This window comes from Nerophis ophidion, linkage group LG03, assembly GCF_033978795.1.
Source record: "Nerophis ophidion isolate RoL-2023_Sa linkage group LG03, RoL_Noph_v1.0, whole genome shotgun sequence".
In the NCBI taxonomy this organism is placed as follows: Eukaryota; Metazoa; Chordata; class Actinopteri; order Syngnathiformes; family Syngnathidae; genus Nerophis; species Nerophis ophidion.
The window spans coordinates 46,399,934-46,421,002 of record NC_084613.1 but is presented as its reverse complement, the minus strand read 5'-3'; the positions used below and the strand labels follow the sequence as shown (position 1 = coordinate 46,421,002).

General features: G+C 39.4%; 1 protein-coding gene across 4 annotated transcripts in view; it reads left to right on the top strand.

Annotated features, from left to right (window-relative positions):
* crim1 (cysteine rich transmembrane BMP regulator 1 (chordin-like)) overlaps positions 1-21,069 on the top strand; it is a 110,652-nt gene that overhangs the window by 70,524 nt on the left and 19,059 nt on the right. For all 4 annotated transcript variants that reach the window (XM_061895397.1, XM_061895394.1, XM_061895395.1 and 1 more), the window contains 2 exons: positions 3,332-3,485; positions 13,454-13,575. In XM_061895397.1, coding sequence (XP_061751381.1) covers positions 3,332-3,485; positions 13,454-13,575 — 276 coding nt within the window. The remainder of the gene's footprint in view (positions 1-3,331; positions 3,486-13,453; positions 13,576-21,069) is intronic.

Genomic DNA, 21,069 nt, shown 5'->3' with positions numbered 1-21,069 from the left:
ATATATTATAACAAAGTGAAGATTGGATTTTAACCTATTTAAAACATGTCATCAAAATTCTAAAATTAATGTTACTCAGGAACAATTACTGATGGTGTTCCATAAATTATTTTTTTATTTTTTTCAAAAAGATTCGAATTAGCTAGTTTTTGTATTCATTTTTTTCAGTTGAATTTTGAATTTTAAAGAGTCAGCATTGAAGACAAATATGTTTCAAAATTGTATTTTAATTTTTTTTGTTTTCTCCTCTTTTAAACCGTTCAATTAAGTTTTTTTTTCATCATTAATTCTCTACAAAAAACCTTCCGTAAAAGGAAAAAAAATGTACGACGGTATGACAGACAGAAATACCCATTTTTATATATATATATATATATATATATATATTTATTTTTTAAAGGTAAATTGAGCAAATTGGCTATTTCTGGCAAATTATTTAAGTGTGTATCAAACTGGTAGCTCTTCGCATTAATCAGTACCCAAGAAGTAGCTCTTGGTTTTAAAAAGGTTGGTGACCCATGCTCTAGACAATCGCATGTCTTGTGTATCTTTACAATATCCGGTTTTAGTGATCAAAGTACAAACCCCGTTTCCATATGAGTTGGGAAACTGTGTTAGATGTAAATATAAACGGAATACAATTATTTGCAAATCATTTTCAACCCATATTCAGTTGAATTTGGTACAAAGACAAGATATTTGATGTTCAAACTCATAAACTTTATTTTTTTTTTTTGCAAATAATAATTAACTTTAGAATTTTTATGCCAGCAATACGGGACAAAGAAGTTGGGAAAGTTGGCAATAAATACTGATAAAGTTGAGGGATGCTCATCAAACACTTATTTGGAACATTCCACAGGTGTGCAGGCTAATTGGGAACAGGTGGGTGCCATGATTGGGTATAGCAACAGTTTCTCAAAAAATGCTCAGTCTTTCACAAGAAAGGATGGGACGAGGTTCACCCCTTTGTCCACAACTGTGTGAACAAATAGTCGAACAGTTTAAGAACAACGTTTCTCAAAGTGCAATTGCGAGAAATTTAGGGATTTCAACATCTGGAGGAATCACTCCACGTAAGCGGCATGGCCGGAAACCAACATTGAATGACCGTGACCTTCGATCCCTCGGACAGCACTGTATCAAAAACTGACATCAATATCTAAAGGATATTACCACTGAGGCTCATGAAAACTTCAGAAAAACACTGTTACTAAATGCAGGTCGTCGCTACATCTGTAAATGCAAGTGAAAGGTCTACTATGCAAAGCGAAAGCCATTTATCAACAACATCCAGAAACGCTGCCGGCTTCTCTGGGCCCGAGATCATCTAAAATGGACTGATGCAAAGTGAAAAAGTGTTCTGTGGTCTGACGAGTCCACATTTCAAATTGTTTTTGGAAATATTCGACATTGTGTCATCCGGACCAAAGGGGAATCGAACCATCCAGACTGTTATTGATGCAAAGTTCAAAAGCCAGCATCTGTGATGGTATGGGGGTGCATTAGTGCCCAAGGCATGGGTAACTTACACATCTGTAAAGGCACCATTAATGCTGAAATGTACATACAGGTTTTGGAACAACATATGCTGCCATCTAAGCGCCGTCTTTTTCATGGACGCCCCTGCTTTTTTCAGGAAGACAATGCCAAGCCACATTCAGCACGTGTTACAACAGCGTGGCTTCGTAAAAAAAGAATACGGGTAATTTCCTGGCCCGCCTGCAGTCCAGACCTGTTTCCCATCGAAAATGTGTGGCACATTATGAAGCGTAAAATACGACAGCGGAGACCCTGGACTTTTGAACGACTGAAGCTCTACATAAAACAACGATGGGAAACAATTCCACTTTCAAAGCTTCAACAATTAGTTTCCTCAGTTCCCAAACTTTTGAGTGTTGTTAAAAGAAAAGGTGATGTAACACAGTGGAGAACATGCCCTTTCCCAACTACTTTGGCACGTGTTGCAGCCATGAAATTCTAAGTTAATTATCATTTGCAAAAAAAATAAAGTTCGAGTTTGAACATCAAATATCTTGTTTTTGTAGTGCAGTCAATTGAATATGGGTTGAAAAGGATTTGCAAATGATTGTATTCCGTTTATATTTACATCTAACATAATTTCCCAATTCATATGGAAACGGGGTTTGTATTTTTTTGATGGCCGAATTTTGGTGCATCACTAGTCAATAGTGTGCTAATAATGGAGTTTATATATCCATTTGGACTCTAATGACCTGCTGGTGGCGATGTTTTATGTTTTTGTGTGGTTTTTGTGTGGTTTTGATCTGATGTTAATTTTTTCTATGATCACAAATGCACCATCTGTGCATGAAAGCGGATTGGCAGAGAATGAGAAAGTGTAGCATTGTGTCCGGGGAAGCACAGAGACAACAGTGTCTGCACGGGACGTAAAACCTGTTGGAATTGGGCCGGTCGTTAGCATAAGATTGGCAATAAAAGTTAAAAATAGCATTTGACTTTTTGACTTTTTCTGGGGGCTACAATTCATGATATGACTTTCATTTGTTTTCACAAAATAAAAACCCTCATCCTTATGGTGTGGGGGCTATGATTTTACTGTGGTGGTGAGACACCATGAGTTACTTTAAGGGGAAACTCTGTAGGCCAGGGGTAGGGAACCTATGGCTCTAGAGCCAGATGCGGCTCTTTTGGTGACTGCATCTGGCTCTTAGATACATTTTAGCTGACATTGCTTAACACAATAAGTAATTAAAAATTCAGCTGGTAATTACAGTGTTAAAAATAATGTTCAAATCATAAAAAATTCTCATGCATTTTAATCCAATTATTTGTTTTCTATCGCACCTGTTCAAGATGTCCCATTAATGGTAAGAAGTATTATATTTATTACTGGTTAACTTTAGAATAACAATGTTATAAAAAATAATAAGAGACTTATTGTACTCTAAAAATGTTGGTCTTACTTAAAAAAAAGCACGCATTTAGTTGTATTCAGTGTTAAAAAAAATATTATATGGCTCTCACAGAAATACATTTTGAAATATCTGGCTTACATGGCTCTCTCAGCCAAAAAGGTTTCCGACCCCTGCTGTAGGGTTTGGAGGGATTAATTTGTATCTATAACTGCGCCTTTCCAAAACCTTGTTTTCACAGTCAGCCAAAACGTGGCTTTAAGATGCATTCGACAGCAGTGTATACATGTTTATATTCATCATAGCACCTCCTGTGTCCATGGTGATGGTCTGTGTTCCAAGAATGTTGCCTGCGAGCAGTCCCTTAGCAATTCCTGCCTGTGCCGCTGATGGATGGTCCTGGCTCATCAGCTGATCTCTCTCTCATCTTTCAGATGGCTCCTGCCCTGACCTGGAAAAATACTGCTCCCTGCAATGCTCAATGGGATACGCGAGGGATGACTTTGGCTGTGAGGTGTGTGAGTGCAGCACTCCCGTGCCCAGGTGCCGACCTTTGACCTGCACCAAGACCTGCCCCTATGGATATATGTAAGTATTATGGGAATTTACCCCCTATTCTTCCAACACCAACTACTCCTCCAATCATGTGGCATTTTTTTATTCTAACGTTTCTATGATCTGACATCACATTTTTAGACTTACCTGCAGTTACCAATAATGTTATGTATGCTAACCAGCTCAACAATCCATATTTTATATTGATACACACAGGTTATGTTTTGCCTTAAATTACAGTATTTGCTTACCAACTAGCTGTATTCTTTGTTAAACACAAAAATATTGACGTGTCATTACCTTAATATTGAGTAACTAACTCAAAACAATTGTACCGGAAACATGGCTTTTGATCATACTTGCCAACCCTCATGGATTTTCCGGGAGACTCCCGAAATTTATCGACTCTTCAAAAACCTCCCGGGACAAATTTTCTCCCGAAAATCTCCCAAAATTCAGGCGGAGCTGGAGGCCACGGCCCCTACAGCTCCATGCGCACCTGAGTGAAGACAGCCTGTTTTCACGTCTGTTTTTCCACATTATAAACAGTGTGCCTGCCCAATGACGTTATAACTGTAGAATGATTGAGTGCGAGTTCTTGGTTTCTTATGTGGGTTTGTTGTTAGGCAGTTTCATTAACGTCCTCCCAGCGCAGTAACAACACACAACAACAGCAGTCACGTTTACGTCTACCGTAAGGCAGTTCGTCTGCCGTAAACAGCATGTGACACTCTTAAACATGACAATACTGCCATCTACTGTACATGCACCACAACACCTCCACGCAACTTCAACTCTTTACTAATCCTCCTCCATTCATATCTCATCACCCCAGATTGTAAATAACCTAATGTAAATAATCGAATGTATTTTTAATGTATATACTTGTTCTTATGCTGTCTGAACTCACTATGTCCTCTGCTCGCTGTACATATCCTACTAAGTAAGACCTACACTGTTTCAATGTCCATTTCTCTGATGATGCAATTGTTGATGACTGAAGTACTGATATCAACCAAAACTCCTCATCCCACCCCCCTTTGTAAATAATTAAATGTATATAGTATGATGAGTAACTTGTGTGATGACTGTATTATGCTGATAGTATATATTTGTACCATGAATTGATTAACATGGACCCCGACTGAAACAAGTTGAAAAACTTATTGCAGTGTTACCATTTAATGGTCAATTGTACGGAATATGTACTGTACTGTGCAATCTACTAAAAAAAGTTTCAATCAATCAATCAATCAATCAATCAATCATGCATATGTGACAATAACATCTACGGCTTTTAGAAAGTGCAGTGCACAACTGCGCACACAACAGCTGTAAATATACTCCTCCCCTCTTAACCACGCCCCCAACCAATGCCCCCACCCCCACCTCCCGAAATCGGATGTCTCAAGGTTGGCAAGTATGCCTTTGATTACCACATAGGTGATGCGTCTGTAAGAAATAAGAGTTTCATTCAAGGAGAAACATATTACCAAGGGTCAGGGTCGTTCAGCCATTGTAAAACTGCTGTTAAAAGAAAGTTAAACACACAAATTCTTATCTTAATAAAATGTGCAAGTAAATCGGTCTATTTTTGCAGTGGTTTACACAAGTGGTTCTCAAACGGGGGTACGCGTACCCTTGGTGGTACTTGAAGGTATGCCAAAGGGTACGTGAGATTTTTTTAAACTATTCTAAAAATAGCAACCATTCAAAAATCCTTTATAAATATATTTATTGAATAATACTTCAAAAAAATATGAATGTATGTTCATAAAATGTGAAAAGAAATGCAACAATGCAATATTCAGTGTTGACAGCTAGATTTTTTGTGGAGATGTTCTCTGAAAGTACCCGCACTCTTTTTTTAAGAAGCCACGCTGTTGTAACACGAGCTGAATGTGGCTTGGCATTGTCTTGCTGAAAAAGCAGGGACGTCCATGAAAAAGACGGCGCTTAGATGGCAGCATATGTTGTTCCAAAACCTGTATGTACCTTTCAGCATTAATGGTGCCTTTACAGATGTGTAAGAAATGTTTTGTAAAGAAATGTTTAGAATTAAGTTCATGAATCCAGATGGATCTCTATTACAATCCACAAAGAGGGCACTTTAAGTTGATTACTTCTATGTGTAGAAATCTTTATTTATAATTGAATCACTTGTTTATTTTTCAACAAGTTTTTAGTTAATTTTATGTCTTTTTTTCCAAATAGTTAAAAAAAGACCACTACAAATGAGCAATATGTTGTATTCTTATACAAATTAATAAATCAAAAACTGACGACATAGTGCTGTATTTTACTTCATCTCTTTTTTTCGACCAAAAACGCTTTGCTCTTATTAGGGGGTACTTGAATTAAAATAATGTTCACAGGGGGTACATCACTGAAAAAAGGTTGAGAACCACTGGTCTACAGCAAACTTTAAAATGCGTGTGCGTGCGTTTGTGCGCGTGCATGCATCACCGTGCCGTTCCAGCTTGGCCTCCGCCTCGACCAAACATCTGGAAGCTGTCTCAGCCCCATGACGATATTCTCATTTTCTAAATGGACTACCAATTTCTACACAACAATCAGAAATACACCAGGATAAAAGCGGTCTTTAATGAAATATATACACATTGGGATTCTGCTGGTATCTCAGACTTGCTGACAGAGTCCCAGTGGCTCAAGATGAGCCTGATGCATATCTGCACGGGATGAAACAGAGAGTGGTGATGGGATGAGCTGAAATAACAGCAGCAGTTACTGTAGCTCCCATGTTGGTATTTATGCAGCTGTTAAGGTTTATCCTTACTAGTACATAATCTTCAGTCGCCATGCTTTTTACTACACTTTGTGAACAAAACAGGAAAATAGAAAATAATACAGTTGTTGCTGCTGAAGTTGTTGCTTCTATAACATCTTACGGTCTTTTGGAGAAATCATATAGACTGTGAGGTTGTACGCCACTAGATCGAGTCTCCAATCAAGCCTACTTGTACCTTGTTTTGTATACTGGGATACAGTTATGCTAGGACGGAAAGGAAAAAGGTACATTTTCATGGTACTTTTTGTGTCATTTTCATGATAATGGGCAGCACGGTGGAAACGAGGTGTACACGAGAAACCTGACAGCTATTGACTTGAACATGACTCAGACCTCTTTGTGGAGCTTGAATGGTTGCATTGGTTTTCTCCGGGTGTGAATGTGAGTATGAATGCTTCTTTGTCTGTTCGTGGCATTTGAAAAATAAACAATGAAACAACGGAAATTTCCTGGAAAATGAGGGACCAGTCTATGTTGTACCCCACCTTTCGCACAAAGCCATTTTTGTAAAAGAAAGCTAACAGGTGGCCGTAAATGAATGAAAGAATATCAACCTGTTGTACCAGTATGATCACATACAATCAGGTTATCAATATGGCATAGGGCTGGGCGATGTATCGATATACTCGATATATCATGGGTTTGTTTCTGTCCGATATAGAAAAATACTATTGTGATATTTGAGTATACATTCTCACGCAGATTCTTTTAGCTGCTGGCATTACACTACAGCAGGGGTCCTCAAAGTTTTTGACCCGGGGGCCACATTGGGTTAAAATAATTTTCCGGTGTGTGTGTGTGTGTGTGTGTGTGTGCGTGTGTGTGCGTGTGTGTGTGTGTGTATATATATATATACACACTATGGGGAGTTTTGACGGAGCAGAAACGTGCGAACTCGTTGGGAGTTTCCTCCTCTCCCAGCTTGCTAGCCTCAACCTGAACCTTGGTATTTACCGTGATGATGGACTGGCAGTGTGCCGCGCCTCGCCAAGGAGCAGCGAGAACACCAAGAAGCGCATATGCCAAATCTTCAAAGAAAACGGCCTACGGATCACGATTGAAGCCAACAAGCAAACCGTCAACTTCCTCGACGTCACTTTCAACCTGAGAAATAACAGCTACCAACCATTCATGAAACCCAACACAACACTCCAATACGTGCACCACGACAGCAACCACCCACCCACCACCACGAAAAGAATACCTACCGGAATTAATAAAAGGCTATCGATGCTGTCATCCAGCAAAGCTGAATTCGACCAAGCAACCCCCCCGTACCAGAAAGCACTTGATGAAAGCGGATACAACTTCACCCTCACCTATGAACCCACCCCAGGAAACCAACCAAAAAAGAGCAGAAAACGAAACAACATCATCTGGTACAATCCGCCATTCAGCAAAGACGTCTCAACCAACATCGGCCGCAAGTTCCTCACTCTGATCGACAAACACTTCCCCAAAGGCAACACCCTAAGAAAAATATTCAACAAGAACAACATTAAATTGAGCTACAGCTGTATGAATAACATGCAACAAATCATTTCAAACCACAACAAAGCAATTGCAAAAGGACTGCCTACCCCCAGACTAAACGACTCTGAAACCAATAATGAATGTAACTGTCGCAAGAAACCTGATTGCCCTCTCAACGGAAGGTGCTTACAGACATCAGTCGTTTACCAAGCAAAGGTAACACGCAAGGACATTAACACATCCGACACGTACGTAGGATTAACCGAAGGAGCGTTCAAAACAAGATGGAATAATCACAACGCCTCCTTTAGAAACCAGACTTTGCAGAATTCTACCGAACTCAGCAAACACATTTGGAACCTCAAAGACAATAATGTTGAATATTCAATAACATGGCAAATTCTTGCATCCAGCACACCTTACAACAGTGGTAATAAAAGATGCAACTTATGCTTAAAAGAGAAACTGTTTATTATATATCATCCAGAGCTATCATCCCTCAACAAGCGCAGTGAAATCATTTCAACATGCCGCCACAGGCGGAAACACCTCCTAGGTAACACATGAGCCAATCACCACACCCTACGCCTGCTTGTACCCACCCACTCTGTGCTCTATATAAACCATTGTATGTGAATGCTTCCATTAAAATCTCCTGATGATTGAGGGAACCCCTCATGAAACAGATCTGTAGAGATGAAGTAGTCTTGTGATTTTTTCCCACACCTACATATTGCGCTCTACCACGGTATCGAGCACTATTCTCCGGATAATCCAATCAAGACATATTCCGCTCCAAATTGACATTTGTTGAGCACTGTACGACGATCCGAAATGGAAAAGTTCAGCATCGACTACTCCACGAAGAACATTCCCATACCCGCGCAGAAGGACTACAAGCAAAGACTCATAGAAAAGACGGAACACTTCCTAAGAAGGATGCGGTGGAAAGCACACTTTTTCCTCCACCCTGAAACAAAAGGAACGCAAAAGGAAACTTACGGATTCAAATCTACCAAGAACCCACCCACAGTCAAGGAATTAAAGGACTTTGAGAACGACATGCTCAAAATGATACAATCAGTCAAATTTAAGCCAGCCCGCAACCCATTCCTCACCAAGCTGAAAAATGACACGGAGCGCATCAAGAAAGTAAGCAACCTCATCATAGCCGCCGATAAAACCACAAACTTCTACAGAATGGACATACCAGAACATAACTCTTTACTGGACAAAAGCATCACCAAATCATACAAAAAAGCGCAACCCAACACTTTACAGAACATCCACCTGGAAAACAAGCGGATCGCAACCGAACTGGACATTGAGGACAGGGTGGACGCCACAGCCAACAAAGAAGCCTTCATCACACTGAAGGACCACAAACCCAACTTCGCAAATAACCCAACATGCCGACTAATAAACCCAACTAAATCCGAAATAGGAAAAATCAGCAAAATAATCCTGGACAGAATCAACGCAAAAATCAAGGACAAAACACCACTCAACCAATGGAGAAATACAGCAGCAGTAATCAAATGGTTCAACAACATCCAAGACAAACAACAACACAACTTTATCTCCTTCGACATCGAAGAATTTTACCCTTCCATCACGCAAGACCTACTGACCCAAGCACTAAACTTCGCCTCGGACTACGACTCAATCACAGGCAACGAAAGAAACATCATCATCCACGCAAAGAACGCCATACTCATCCACAACAGTACACCATGGCAAAAAAAGAACAATTCAACATTTGACGTTACTATGGGGAGTTTTGACGGAGCAGAAACGTGCGAACTCGTTGGGAGTTTCCTCCTCTCCCAGCTTGCTAGCCTCAACCTGAACCTTGGTATTTACCGTGATGATGGACTGGCAGTGTGCCGCGCCTCGCCAAGGAGCAGCGAGAACACCAAGAAGCGCATATGCCAAATCTTCAAAGAAAACGGCCTACGGATCACGATTGAAGCCAACAAGCAAACCGTCAACTTCCTCGACGTCACTTTCAACCTGAGAAATAACAGCTACCAACCATTCATGAAACCCAACACAACACTCCAATACGTGCACCACGACAGCAACCACCCACCCACCACCACGAAAAGAATACCTACCGGAATTAATAAAAGGCTATCGATGCTGTCATCCAGCAAAGCTGAATTCGACCAAGCAACCCCCCCGTACCAGAAAGCACTTGATGAAAGCGGATACAACTTCACCCTCACCTATGAACCCACCCCAGGAAACCAACCAAAAAAGAGCAGAAAACGAAACAACATCATCTGGTACAATCCGCCATTCAGCAAAGACGTCTCAACCAACATCGGCCGCAAGTCCCTCACTCTGATCGACAAACACTTCCCCAAAGGCAACACCCTAAGAAAAATATTCAACAAGAACAACATTAAATTGAGCTACAGCTGTATGAATAACATGCAACAAATCATTTCAAACCACAACAAAGCAATTGCAAAAGGACTGCCTACCCCCAGACTAAACGACTCTGAAACCAATAATGAATGTAACTGTCGCAAGAAACCTGATTGCCCTCTCAACGGAAGGTGCTTACAGACATCAGTCGTTTACCAAGCAAAGGTAACACGCAAGGACATTAACACATCCGACACGTACGTAGGATTAACCGAAGGAGCGTTCAAAACAAGATGGAATAATCACAACGCCTCCTTTAGAAACCAGACTTTGCAGAATTCTACCGAACTCAGCAAACACATTTGGAACCTCAAAGACAATAATGTTGAATATTCAATAACATGGCAAATTCTTGCATCCAGCACACCTTACAACAGTGGTAATAAAAGATGCAACTTATGCTTAAAAGAGAAACTGTTTATTATATATCATCCAGAGCTATCATCCCTCAACAAGCGCAGTGAAATCATTTCAACATGCCGCCACAGGCGGAAACACCTCCTAGGTAACACATGAGCCAATCACCACACCCTACGCCTGCTTGTACCCACCCACTCTGTGCTCTATATAAACCATTGTATGTGAATGCTTCCATTAAAATCTCCTGATGATTGAGGGAACCCCTCATGAAACAGATCTGTAGAGATGAAGTAGTCTTGTGATTTTTTCCCACACCTACATATATATACATATAGATATTTATAGATATTTATATAGATGTATGTATATATATGTATGTATGTATATATAGATATATGTGTATATATATACATATATATAATATATATATGTATAGATATATGTATATTTATACATATATATATGTATAGATATATGTATATATATATATACATATGTCTTGATTGGATTATCCAGAGAATAGTGCTCGATACCGTGGTAGAGCGCAATATGTAGGTGTGGGAAAAAATCACAAGACTACTTCATCTCTACTGATCTGTTTCATGAGGGGTTCCCTCAATCATCAGGAGATTTTAATGGAAGCATTCACATACAATGGTTTATATAGAGCACAGAGTGGGTGGGTACAAGCAGGCGTAGGGTGTGGTGATTGGCTCATGTGTTACCTAGGAGGTGTTTCCGTCTATGGCGGCATGTTGAAATGATTTCACTGCGCTTGTTGAGGGATGATAGATCTGGATGATATATAATAAACAGTTTCTCTTTCAAGCATAGGTTGCATCTTTTATTACCACTGTTGTAAGGTGTGCTGGATGCAAGAATTTGCCATGTTATTGAATATTCAACATTATTGTCTTTGAGGTTCCAAATGTGTTTGCTGAGTTCTGTAGAATTCTGCAAAGTCTGGTTTCTAAAGGAGGCGTTGTGATTATTCCATCTTGTTTTGAACGCTCCTTCGGTTGATCCTACGTACGTGTCGGATGTGTTAATGTCCTTGCGTATTACCTTTGCTTGGTAAACGACTGATGTCTGTAAGCACCCTCCGTTGAGAGGGCAATCAGGTTTCTTGCGACAGTTACATTCATTATTGGTTTCAGAGTCGTTTAGTCTGGGGGTAGGCAGTCCTTTTGCAATTGCTTTGTTGTGGTTTGAAATGATTTGTTGTATGTTATTCATACAGCTGTAGCTCAATTTAATGTTGTTCTTGTTGAATATTTTTCTTAGGGTGTTGCCTTTGGGGAAGTGTTTGTCGATCAGAGTGAGGAACTTGCGGCCGATGTTGGTTGAGACGTCTTTGCTGAATGGCGGATTGTACCAGATGATGTTTCGTTTTCTGCTCTTTTTTGGTTGGTTTCCTGGGGTGGGTTCATAGTTGAGGGTGAAGTTGTATCCGCCTTCATCAAGTGCTTTCTGGTACGGGGGGGTTGCTTGGTCGAATTCAGCTTTGCTAGATGACAGCATCGATAGCCTTTTATTAATTCCGGTAGGTATTCTTTTCGTGGTGGAGGGTGGGTGGTTGCTGTCGTGGTGCACGTATTGGAGTGTTGTGTTGGGTTTCGTGAATGGTTGGTAGCTGTTATTTCTCAGGTTGAAGGTGACGTCGGGGAAGTTGACGGTTTGCTTGTTGGCTTCAATCGTGATCCGTAGGCCGTTTTCTTTGAAGATTTGGCATATGCGCTTCTTGGTGTTCTCGCTGCTCCTTGGCGAGGCGCGGCACACTGCCAGTCCATCATCACGGTAAATACCAAGGTTCAGGTTGAGGCCAGCAAGCTGTCAAAACTCAACCAATGGAGAAATACAGCAGCAGTAATCAAATGGTTCAACAACATCCAAGACAAACAACAACACAACTTTATCTCCTTCGACATCGAAGAATTTTACCCTTCCATCACGCAAGACCTACTGACCCAAGCACTAAACTTCGCCTCGGACTACGACTCAATCACAGGCAACGAAAGAAACATCATCATCCACGCAAAGAACTCCATACTCATCCACAACAGTACACCATGGCAAAAAAAGAACAATTCAACATTTTGACGTTACTATGGGGAGTTTTGACGGAGCAGAAACGTGCGAACTCGTTGGGAGTTTCCTCCTCTCCCAGCTTGCTGGCCTCAACCTGAACCTTGGTATTTGATGACCTGACCAGTAAGATCTGCTGTGTTTATCCACTGTTTATAAGGTCCTCATTCATTCCTTCTAATGCTATAAATGCCAACGGGCATTTTATTTATGCCTTTCAGACCAATGAGGATGTATAGCGTGTCTATCTCAGACACAACAAGGTCACTGCTCAGTGATTATGACACACATGGAGGCTTCCAACTATAAGACAGGGGTGCTTACCTGTGGGAGGAGGAGTGGATGCATTGTATCTCTACTTTAACAACTAGGTGCTCATGACATCTGGATCTGGATGATCTCATTACATCTATTACTTTTAATCCCTTATAACTGCACTGAGGACTGGATTCAGACTTTTTTGGTTTTCAAAATCCTATTCAATTCAACCAGTCAGCCTTTTTTACTCCGCAGACCTCAAGAGCAATAATGATATGCAACAGGTTGAATTAAAATGCATCTGAATTGGATTCAAAATGCTTCTTTGGTTCAAATGGTGTGCCAACCGCAGGGATTTAACATGCTAGCCTTTTTATTTGGCCTCCTTCAAAGGCAGGGAAGAGCAAAAGCAGGTCCAGATGTGGACGATACCAAACCTCAGCATCTGGTGTTCACTTTATGCCACAAAACACAGACTTTGTGTTCATGTTGTTTCATGGCATTCACACATATATATGTGTGTGTGTGTGTGTGTGTGTGTGTGTGTGTGCGCGCGCGCGCGCGTGTGTGTGTCGCTCCACAGTCGCAACAAGCACGGCTGTGAAATGTGTCGCTGTGTCAAGTGTCCCCCCTTCACCTGTGACAAGCACTGCAGTGACGGCTACAGGCAGAACAAGAAGGGCTGCTCGATCTGCATGTGTAAAGGTACCTCACACTCAGCACTCAATGCACTTCATGCACTCTTGCCAAAAATCACACAAACTGTCCTTCTCAAGGCTGAGGTGGTTTGGTTATTGTTGCACTGTCTCCGCACAAAGTTCTATTACTAGAATATGCACTAGTGACGGTTTACATCTTAAACATATGCAGTTAATGTCAAACATAAGCACAAGAACATTTTCAGGGTTCACACATTTTACTGAAGCTCCAGGCCTCTCTACTGCATCCGGAAAAAAATCACATTTCACTTTTTCCACGTTTTATGTTACAGCCTCATTCCAAAATAAAATAAATAATTTTTTGTCCTTAAAATTCTGCAGACAGTACCCCATTAAGACAATGTAAGTTTTTTTTTTTTCTGCAAATATACATAAGTATTTACAGCCTTCGTCAATACTTTGTTGATGCAAGCACCGTATTTTTCGAACCTTTGAGTGCACTAGATTATAAGGCGCACTGCTGATGAGAGGATCTATTCAGGTCTATTTTCATATACAAACCCCGTTTCCATATGAGTTGGGAAATTGTGTTAGATGTAAATATAAACAGAATACAATGATTTGCAAATCCTTTTGAACCCATATTCAGTTGAATGCACTACAAAAGCAAGATGTTTGATGTTCAAACTCATAAACTTTATTTTTTTTGCAAATAATAATTAACTTAGAATTTCATGGCTGCAACACGTGCCAAAGTAGTTGGGAATGGACATGTTCACCACTGTGTTACATCACCTTTTCTTTTAAAAACACTCAATAAACGTTTGGGAACTGAGGAAACTAATTGTTGAAGCTTTGAAAGTGGAATTCTTTCCAATTCTTGTTTTATGCAGACTTTCAGTCGTTCAACAGTCCAGGGTCTCCGCTGTCGTGTTTTACGCTTCATATTGCACCACACATTTTCAATGGGAGTCAGGTCTGGACTGCAGGCGGGCCAGGAAAGTATCCACACTCTTTTTTTTTTTTTTTTTTACGAAGCCACACTGTTGTAACACGTGGCTTGGCATTGTCTTGCTGAAATAAGCAGGGGCGTCCATGATAATGTTGCTTGGATGACAACATATGTTGCTCCAAAACCTGTATGGACCATTCAGCATTAATGGTGCCTTCACAGATGTGTAAGTTACCCATGCCTTGGGCACTAACTTTGCGTCTATAACAATCCAAATGTTTTTTTTCCTCTTTGTTCCTGAGGACACCACGTCCACGGTTTGCAAATATAATTTGAAATGTGCACTCGTCAGACCACAGAACACCTTTGCACTTTGCATAAGTCCATCTTAGGTGAGCTCGGGCCCAGAGAATCCGGCGGCGTTTCAGGATATTGTTGATAAATGGGTTTGGCTTTGCATAGTAGAGTTTTAACTTGCACTTACAGATGTAGCGACCAACTGTAGTTACTGACAGTAGTTTTATGAAGTGTTCTTGAGCCCATGTGGTGATATCCTTTATGCACTGAATTCGGTTTTTGATGCTGTACCGCCTGAGGGATCAAAGGCCCGTAATATCATCGCTTACGTGCAGTGATTTTGTCCAGATTCTCTGAACTTTTTAAAGATTTTACGGACCGTAGATTGTAAACTCCGTAAATTCACTGCAATAGCTCATTGAGAAATGTTGATTTAAAACTGTTTGACAATTTGCTTACAAAGTGGTGACCCTCACCCCATCCTTGTTTGTGAATTACTTAGCATTTCATGGAAGCTGCTTTTATACCCAATCATGGCACCCACCTGTTCCCAATTAGCCTGCACACCTGTGGGATGTTCCAAATGTTTGATGAGCATTCCTCAACTTTATCAGTATTTATTGCCACCTTTCCCAACTTCTTTGTCACGTGTTACTGGCATCAAATTCTAAAGTTAATGATTATTTGCAAAAAAAAAAATTGTATCAGTTTGAACATCAAATATGTTGTCTTTGTAGCATATTCAACTGAATATGGGTGGAAAAGGATTTGCAAATGATTGTATTCCATTTATATTTACACCTAACACAATTTCCCAACTCATATGGAAACAGGGTTTGTAGAAGGCGCATCAGATAATAAGGTGCATGAAAGGGGTCATATGATGATTTTTTAAATTCTACTTTTAAAACACTTTCTTGTGGTCTACGTAACATTATAAAATGTTGGATGGATTGTTTTACAGACCATCTTCACGTCGCTTTCTGACCGACCCTTCAGGATGTGCTGTTTAATGCGCAGTCTTATTTACGTGTCTCCACATTGACAGCATCTTCTCCCTGTCATCTTTGTCGTACCGGTAGTTGTTAGCGGTTCCTTAGAGAATCTCCTGAAAGAAATAAGTAGGAACTGTATGCTACTTTACATTAAAAATGGCAACAGCAGAGGATGAATGCCCCACAACAAAAGGATAGCGAGTAAAGGGGACGGCATGGTGAAGTTGGTAGAGTGGCTGTGCCAACAATCTGAGGGTTACTGGTTCAATCCCCACCTTCTACCATCCTAGTCACGTCCGTTGTGTCCTTGGGCAACACACTTCACCCTTGCTCCTGATGGGTCCTGGTGAGCGCCTTGCATGGCAGCTCCCGCCATCAGTGTGTGAATGGGTGAATGTGGTAACACTGTCAAAGCGCTTTGGGCTCCTTAAAAAGGGGTAGAAAAGCGCTATACAAGTATAACCCATTTACCATTTACAATATTGGACGCGCATGCAGTAAATTTTTGAGACCCATGCAGATCCCAAAATACACAGATGAGGTAAGACATGTTGGTTTTGCATAATAATGTGAAACAAAACGCCAGATGAAATGGCTTCCAATAGGTGCTATTTTGGGGTCCTTATAGACACGCCTTATTAATACCTGCATTTTAAAGCACAGTATGTCAGACTACAGTAGCAGTAATGCTCCAACAATCCATCAAGCGGTGTGACTTTATAGCTTACCAAAGTCATTCAATACATTTTGACAGATTTTTGAGTGCCGTGTGTTATGTTCTATATTTGCGACAAAAAGTTAAAGTTTTGGGCTCGCTTGTCAGTCAACCTGCAGTTTAGCATATCTCTGATGTGTGACTTCCATCAACTGGTCACACTTATTATAACACCATGTACCAAATAAAATTGATTTGAGGTTGGTAAGCACAAACAGACTTAATACGCTTATTCGGCACACCGGGTTAAAAAGCGCACTGTCGATTTTTGAGAAAATTAAAGGATTTTAAGTGCGCTGTATAGTCCGAGAAATACTCTACAGTCTCAATTCCTCTTGAATAGGATGCCACAAGCTTGGCACACCTATCTTTGGGCCATTTTGCCCATTCCTCTTTGCAGCACCTCTCAAGATCCATCATGTTGGATGGGAATAATTAGTTTTTACACAGCATGTCTCTGTACATTGCTGCATTCATCTTTCCTTCTATCCTGAGTAGTCTCCCAGTTAATGTCGCTGAAAACCATCCCCACAGCATGATGCTGCCACCATCATGCTTCACTGTAGGGATGGTATTGGCCTGGTGATGTGCGGTGCCCGGTGTCCTCCAAACATGATGCCTGGCATTGACGCCAAAGAGTTCAATCTTTGTCTCAGCGGACCAGAAAATTTAGTTTCTCATGGTCTGAGAGTCTTTCAGGTGCATTTTGTAAAACTTTTACAAAAAAATGGCTTCCGTCTGACCACTACACTAAACAGGCCTGATTGGTGGATTGCTGCAGAGATGGTTGTCCTTCTAGAAAGTTCTCCTTTCTCCTGTAGCTCTGACAGAGTGACCATCAGGTTTTTTGTCACCTCCATGACTAGACTAAGAAGAATGCAGCAATGCACAGACACAGCCTAGATGAAAACCAACCGTTTGAGAGGTGCCGCAAAGAGGAATGAGTGAACAATGCCAGAAGATAGGTGTGCCAAGGTGGTGGCATCGTGTTCAAAAAGACTTGAGGCTATAACTGTTGCCAAAGGTGCATCAAAGTATTGAGCCAAAGCTTTGTATGATGATGAACGTACATGTGATATTTTGGTTTGTTTTAATGTATTTTCATTTGATCTTTTCATGTGCACAATAGCATGGACGTGCAGAGACAAATTCTGTAAAAATCTTTTTTTTGTTTTTAGTGTGGTCTGTTTCGATTAGTGTGTGTGTGTGCAGGTGTGCCTAATGTTGTGACCGGATGAATCTATATATGTTTTTTTTATTTTAGCTTGTGTCTGGAATAAAATAGCACTTATACTGTATATATTAAAACGGTGTACATTTTTAAATGATAAATTATAATACTTTTGGAAAGGGTGAGGCATGGTTTCATTTGCAATCTGGGGTAGCCTTCACAAATGAACATCTTACAGACATACGCAGAAAATAGTTTATAAATGTGACAGTAGAGCAAAATTTACTCCAAAGCATATCCATGACATATCAAGACCACAAGGAAGTGTTTTAAACATTTATTAAAATCATTGTAGGTCCCCTTGAAAGTCCAAAATTGTTGCAGGCCACACCAAAGTATTTCAAACATGTCTCTATGAGCCTTGCTTTAGGCTCTGTTTGCTAGAACTAAGAAATAGGTTGCAAGGAACATTATTTTAAAGATGGAGATGAACGCCACATGCATTATCATACAGCATGTGATTTAAAAGTTATGTTTGTTATGCTACTTGTCATATTTTTCAATATGGTTGTCGAGTTTTTCTTTAGTTTCAGTGAGAACTAGACAGCGCACTACTTTTTCCATGTGTGTATGTAGGCCTATAACATTGACGACTTCTCATCGTGTGGCAATAAAAAGCATGAGGTATGACCAAGACTAGCAATTCATAGCCATTGTTGCATGCCATTATAAATATGCCTGCTGAACTGTTTTTAAAACATTATGATGTCAGTATTGTAAGGCTTGGCAGTGGTGTGCTGTCTCTGCTAGTTGTCATAAAAGAGTAAATTGGCAAGTGGCTCAGTGGGAGTTTGATAATGGTAGAGATTAAGTCTAGCCTATTGTTGCCCAATGCACATATTTCACACACAGCAATCACCTGAAGTATTGTAAATTCCTGTGGTGGGTGTAAATACCGCAAATTTACATTTATTTAGTAGTATAAACTGCCTTTACAGCTGATCTATGTATGAAAACGCACTCTAATGGAAATTACCATACGTCAGTATGTCAGAGGTCTGGAGAAAATCATTGGTCAAGTTTTTGCTCAAAAGCTGCACTTTTGATTTCCTGTGACCTCTGGCTGCTCTTATGAGCAGACTTAAATGTTTGCCTTTTTGGGGTTTTTAGTTGCTATTTGGCTTTATCCAGTAGACGTGGATGCAAGTCTAATTAGATTTCTCCAACCTCCAAGTTGACTGATTTATATTCTATTTTACAGTAAGAGTTTGTTTTTCCAATATGGCTGTGGTATAAATATTCAGGCCTCAAAATACTCGAGGGTTACTTGCGGCTCTCTGCACAAACAGAAAGATTCACAGACTTTTTACTGCAAACAAGCCCATGTTTACCTAACTTTAAAAGAGCCGGATAAGTTTGGGGTTTGTCAAAATATCAACTGTTGGGAAAATATTTATAGAAAAAGTTATTATGAAAAAGAAGAGTGGTGCTTGAACTGAGAAATACTTTTCATATTTCAATTCAATTTGTTTGACCATTTTTTTTATCCTAGTGGATCCTGATTTGCTGTGCTGGGTTAAATCTACCCACTAGTGTCTTTAGGGCAGGGGTCACCAACCTTTTTGAAACCAAGAGCTACTTCTTGGGTACTGATTAATGTGAAGGACTACCAGTTTGATACGCACTTAAATAAATTGCCAGAAATAGCCAATTTGCTCAATTTACCTTTATTAAATAAATCTATATTTAAAAAAATAGAAGGTATTTCTGTCATTCCTTCGTACATTCTTTTTCCTTTTACGGAAGGTTTTTTGTAGAGAATACATGATGAAAAAAACACTAAATTGATTGGTTCAAAAGAGGAGAAAAAACGAAAAAAATTAAAATTAAATGTTGAAACATAGTTCATCTTCAATTTCGACTCTTTAAAATTCAAAGTTCAACCAAAAAAAAGAAGAGAAAAACTAGCTTATTCGAATCTTTTTGAAAAAATTAAAAAAATTATTTATGGAACATCATTAGTAGTTTTTCTAGATAAAGATTAATTTTAGAATTTTGATGACATGTTTTAAATAGGTGAAAGTCCAATAGGCACTTTGTTAGAATAAATAACAAATTGGACCAAGCTATATTTCTAACGTAGACAAATCATTATTTCTTCTAGATTTTCCAGAACAAAAATTTTAAAAGAAATTCAAAATACTTTGAAATAACATTTTAATTTGATTCTACAGATTTTCTAGATTTGCCAGAATATGTTTTTTTAATTTTAATCATAAGTTTGAAGAAATATTTCACAAATATTTGTCGAAAAAACATAAGCTAAAATGAAGAATTAAATTAAAATGTATTTATTATTCGTTGAATAAAATAAATAAATGTATTTGAACATTGATTTAAATAAAGAAGAGGAAGGAATTTAAAAGGTACAAAGGTATGTGTTTAGAAATCCTAAAATCATTTTTAAGGTTGTATTTTTTTCTCTAAAATTGTCTTTCTGAAAGTTATAAAAAGCAAAGTAATTAATTAATTTAAACAAGTGAAGACCAATTAAGTCTTTAAAATATTTTCTTGAATTTTCAAATTCTATTTGAGTTTTGTCTCTCTTAAAATTTGAAATGTCGAGCAAAGCGAGACCAGCTTGCTAGTAAATAAATACAATTTAAAAAATAGAGGCAGCTCACTGGTAAGTGCTGCTATTTGAGCTATTTTTAGAACAGGCCAGCGGGCTACTCATCTGGTCCTGACGGGCTCCCTGGTGCCCGCGGACACCGCGTTGGTGACACCTGACATAGAGCATTACAGCTTTGGATATTTGTTTTTTCTTTGATCAAAAGGAGGGCAAACCTATCCGCATTACTGTATCCTATCCATAGTTATTTTATATTATTGTGCGCAGAAAGTGGGTCAACATTTTATTTGAATCCTTTTTAAAAATCTGTTTAATTCGGACTAGATTTCCTACATGCTACAATATACTAGGGATGTGAATCTTACAAGAACTCATGATTCAATTATATTTTGATTCATAGCATAAATCCTTATAGGATTCTCAATTCAAACCGATTCTCGCAATGTATATTTTTTGGTATGTCAATGATAATACAATAGTACTCTAACTTACAAGTTTGTTTGGTCCTGTGACGGAGCTCTTAACTCAAAACATTTGTATCTCAAATCCATCCATTTTCTACCGCTTGTCCCTTTTTGGGGTCTCGGGGTGTGCTGGAGCCCATCTCAGCTGTATTCGGGCGGAAGGCAGGGTACACCCTAGACAAGTTGCCACCTCATCACAAGGCCTATCTCAAATCAATATACTAATTAAACACTAATTATACTAATTAAAATCAAGTACATTGTTGTTTGCCTCCCTAGAGCAGCACAATGTTTTTAAAAGAAAAACACACATT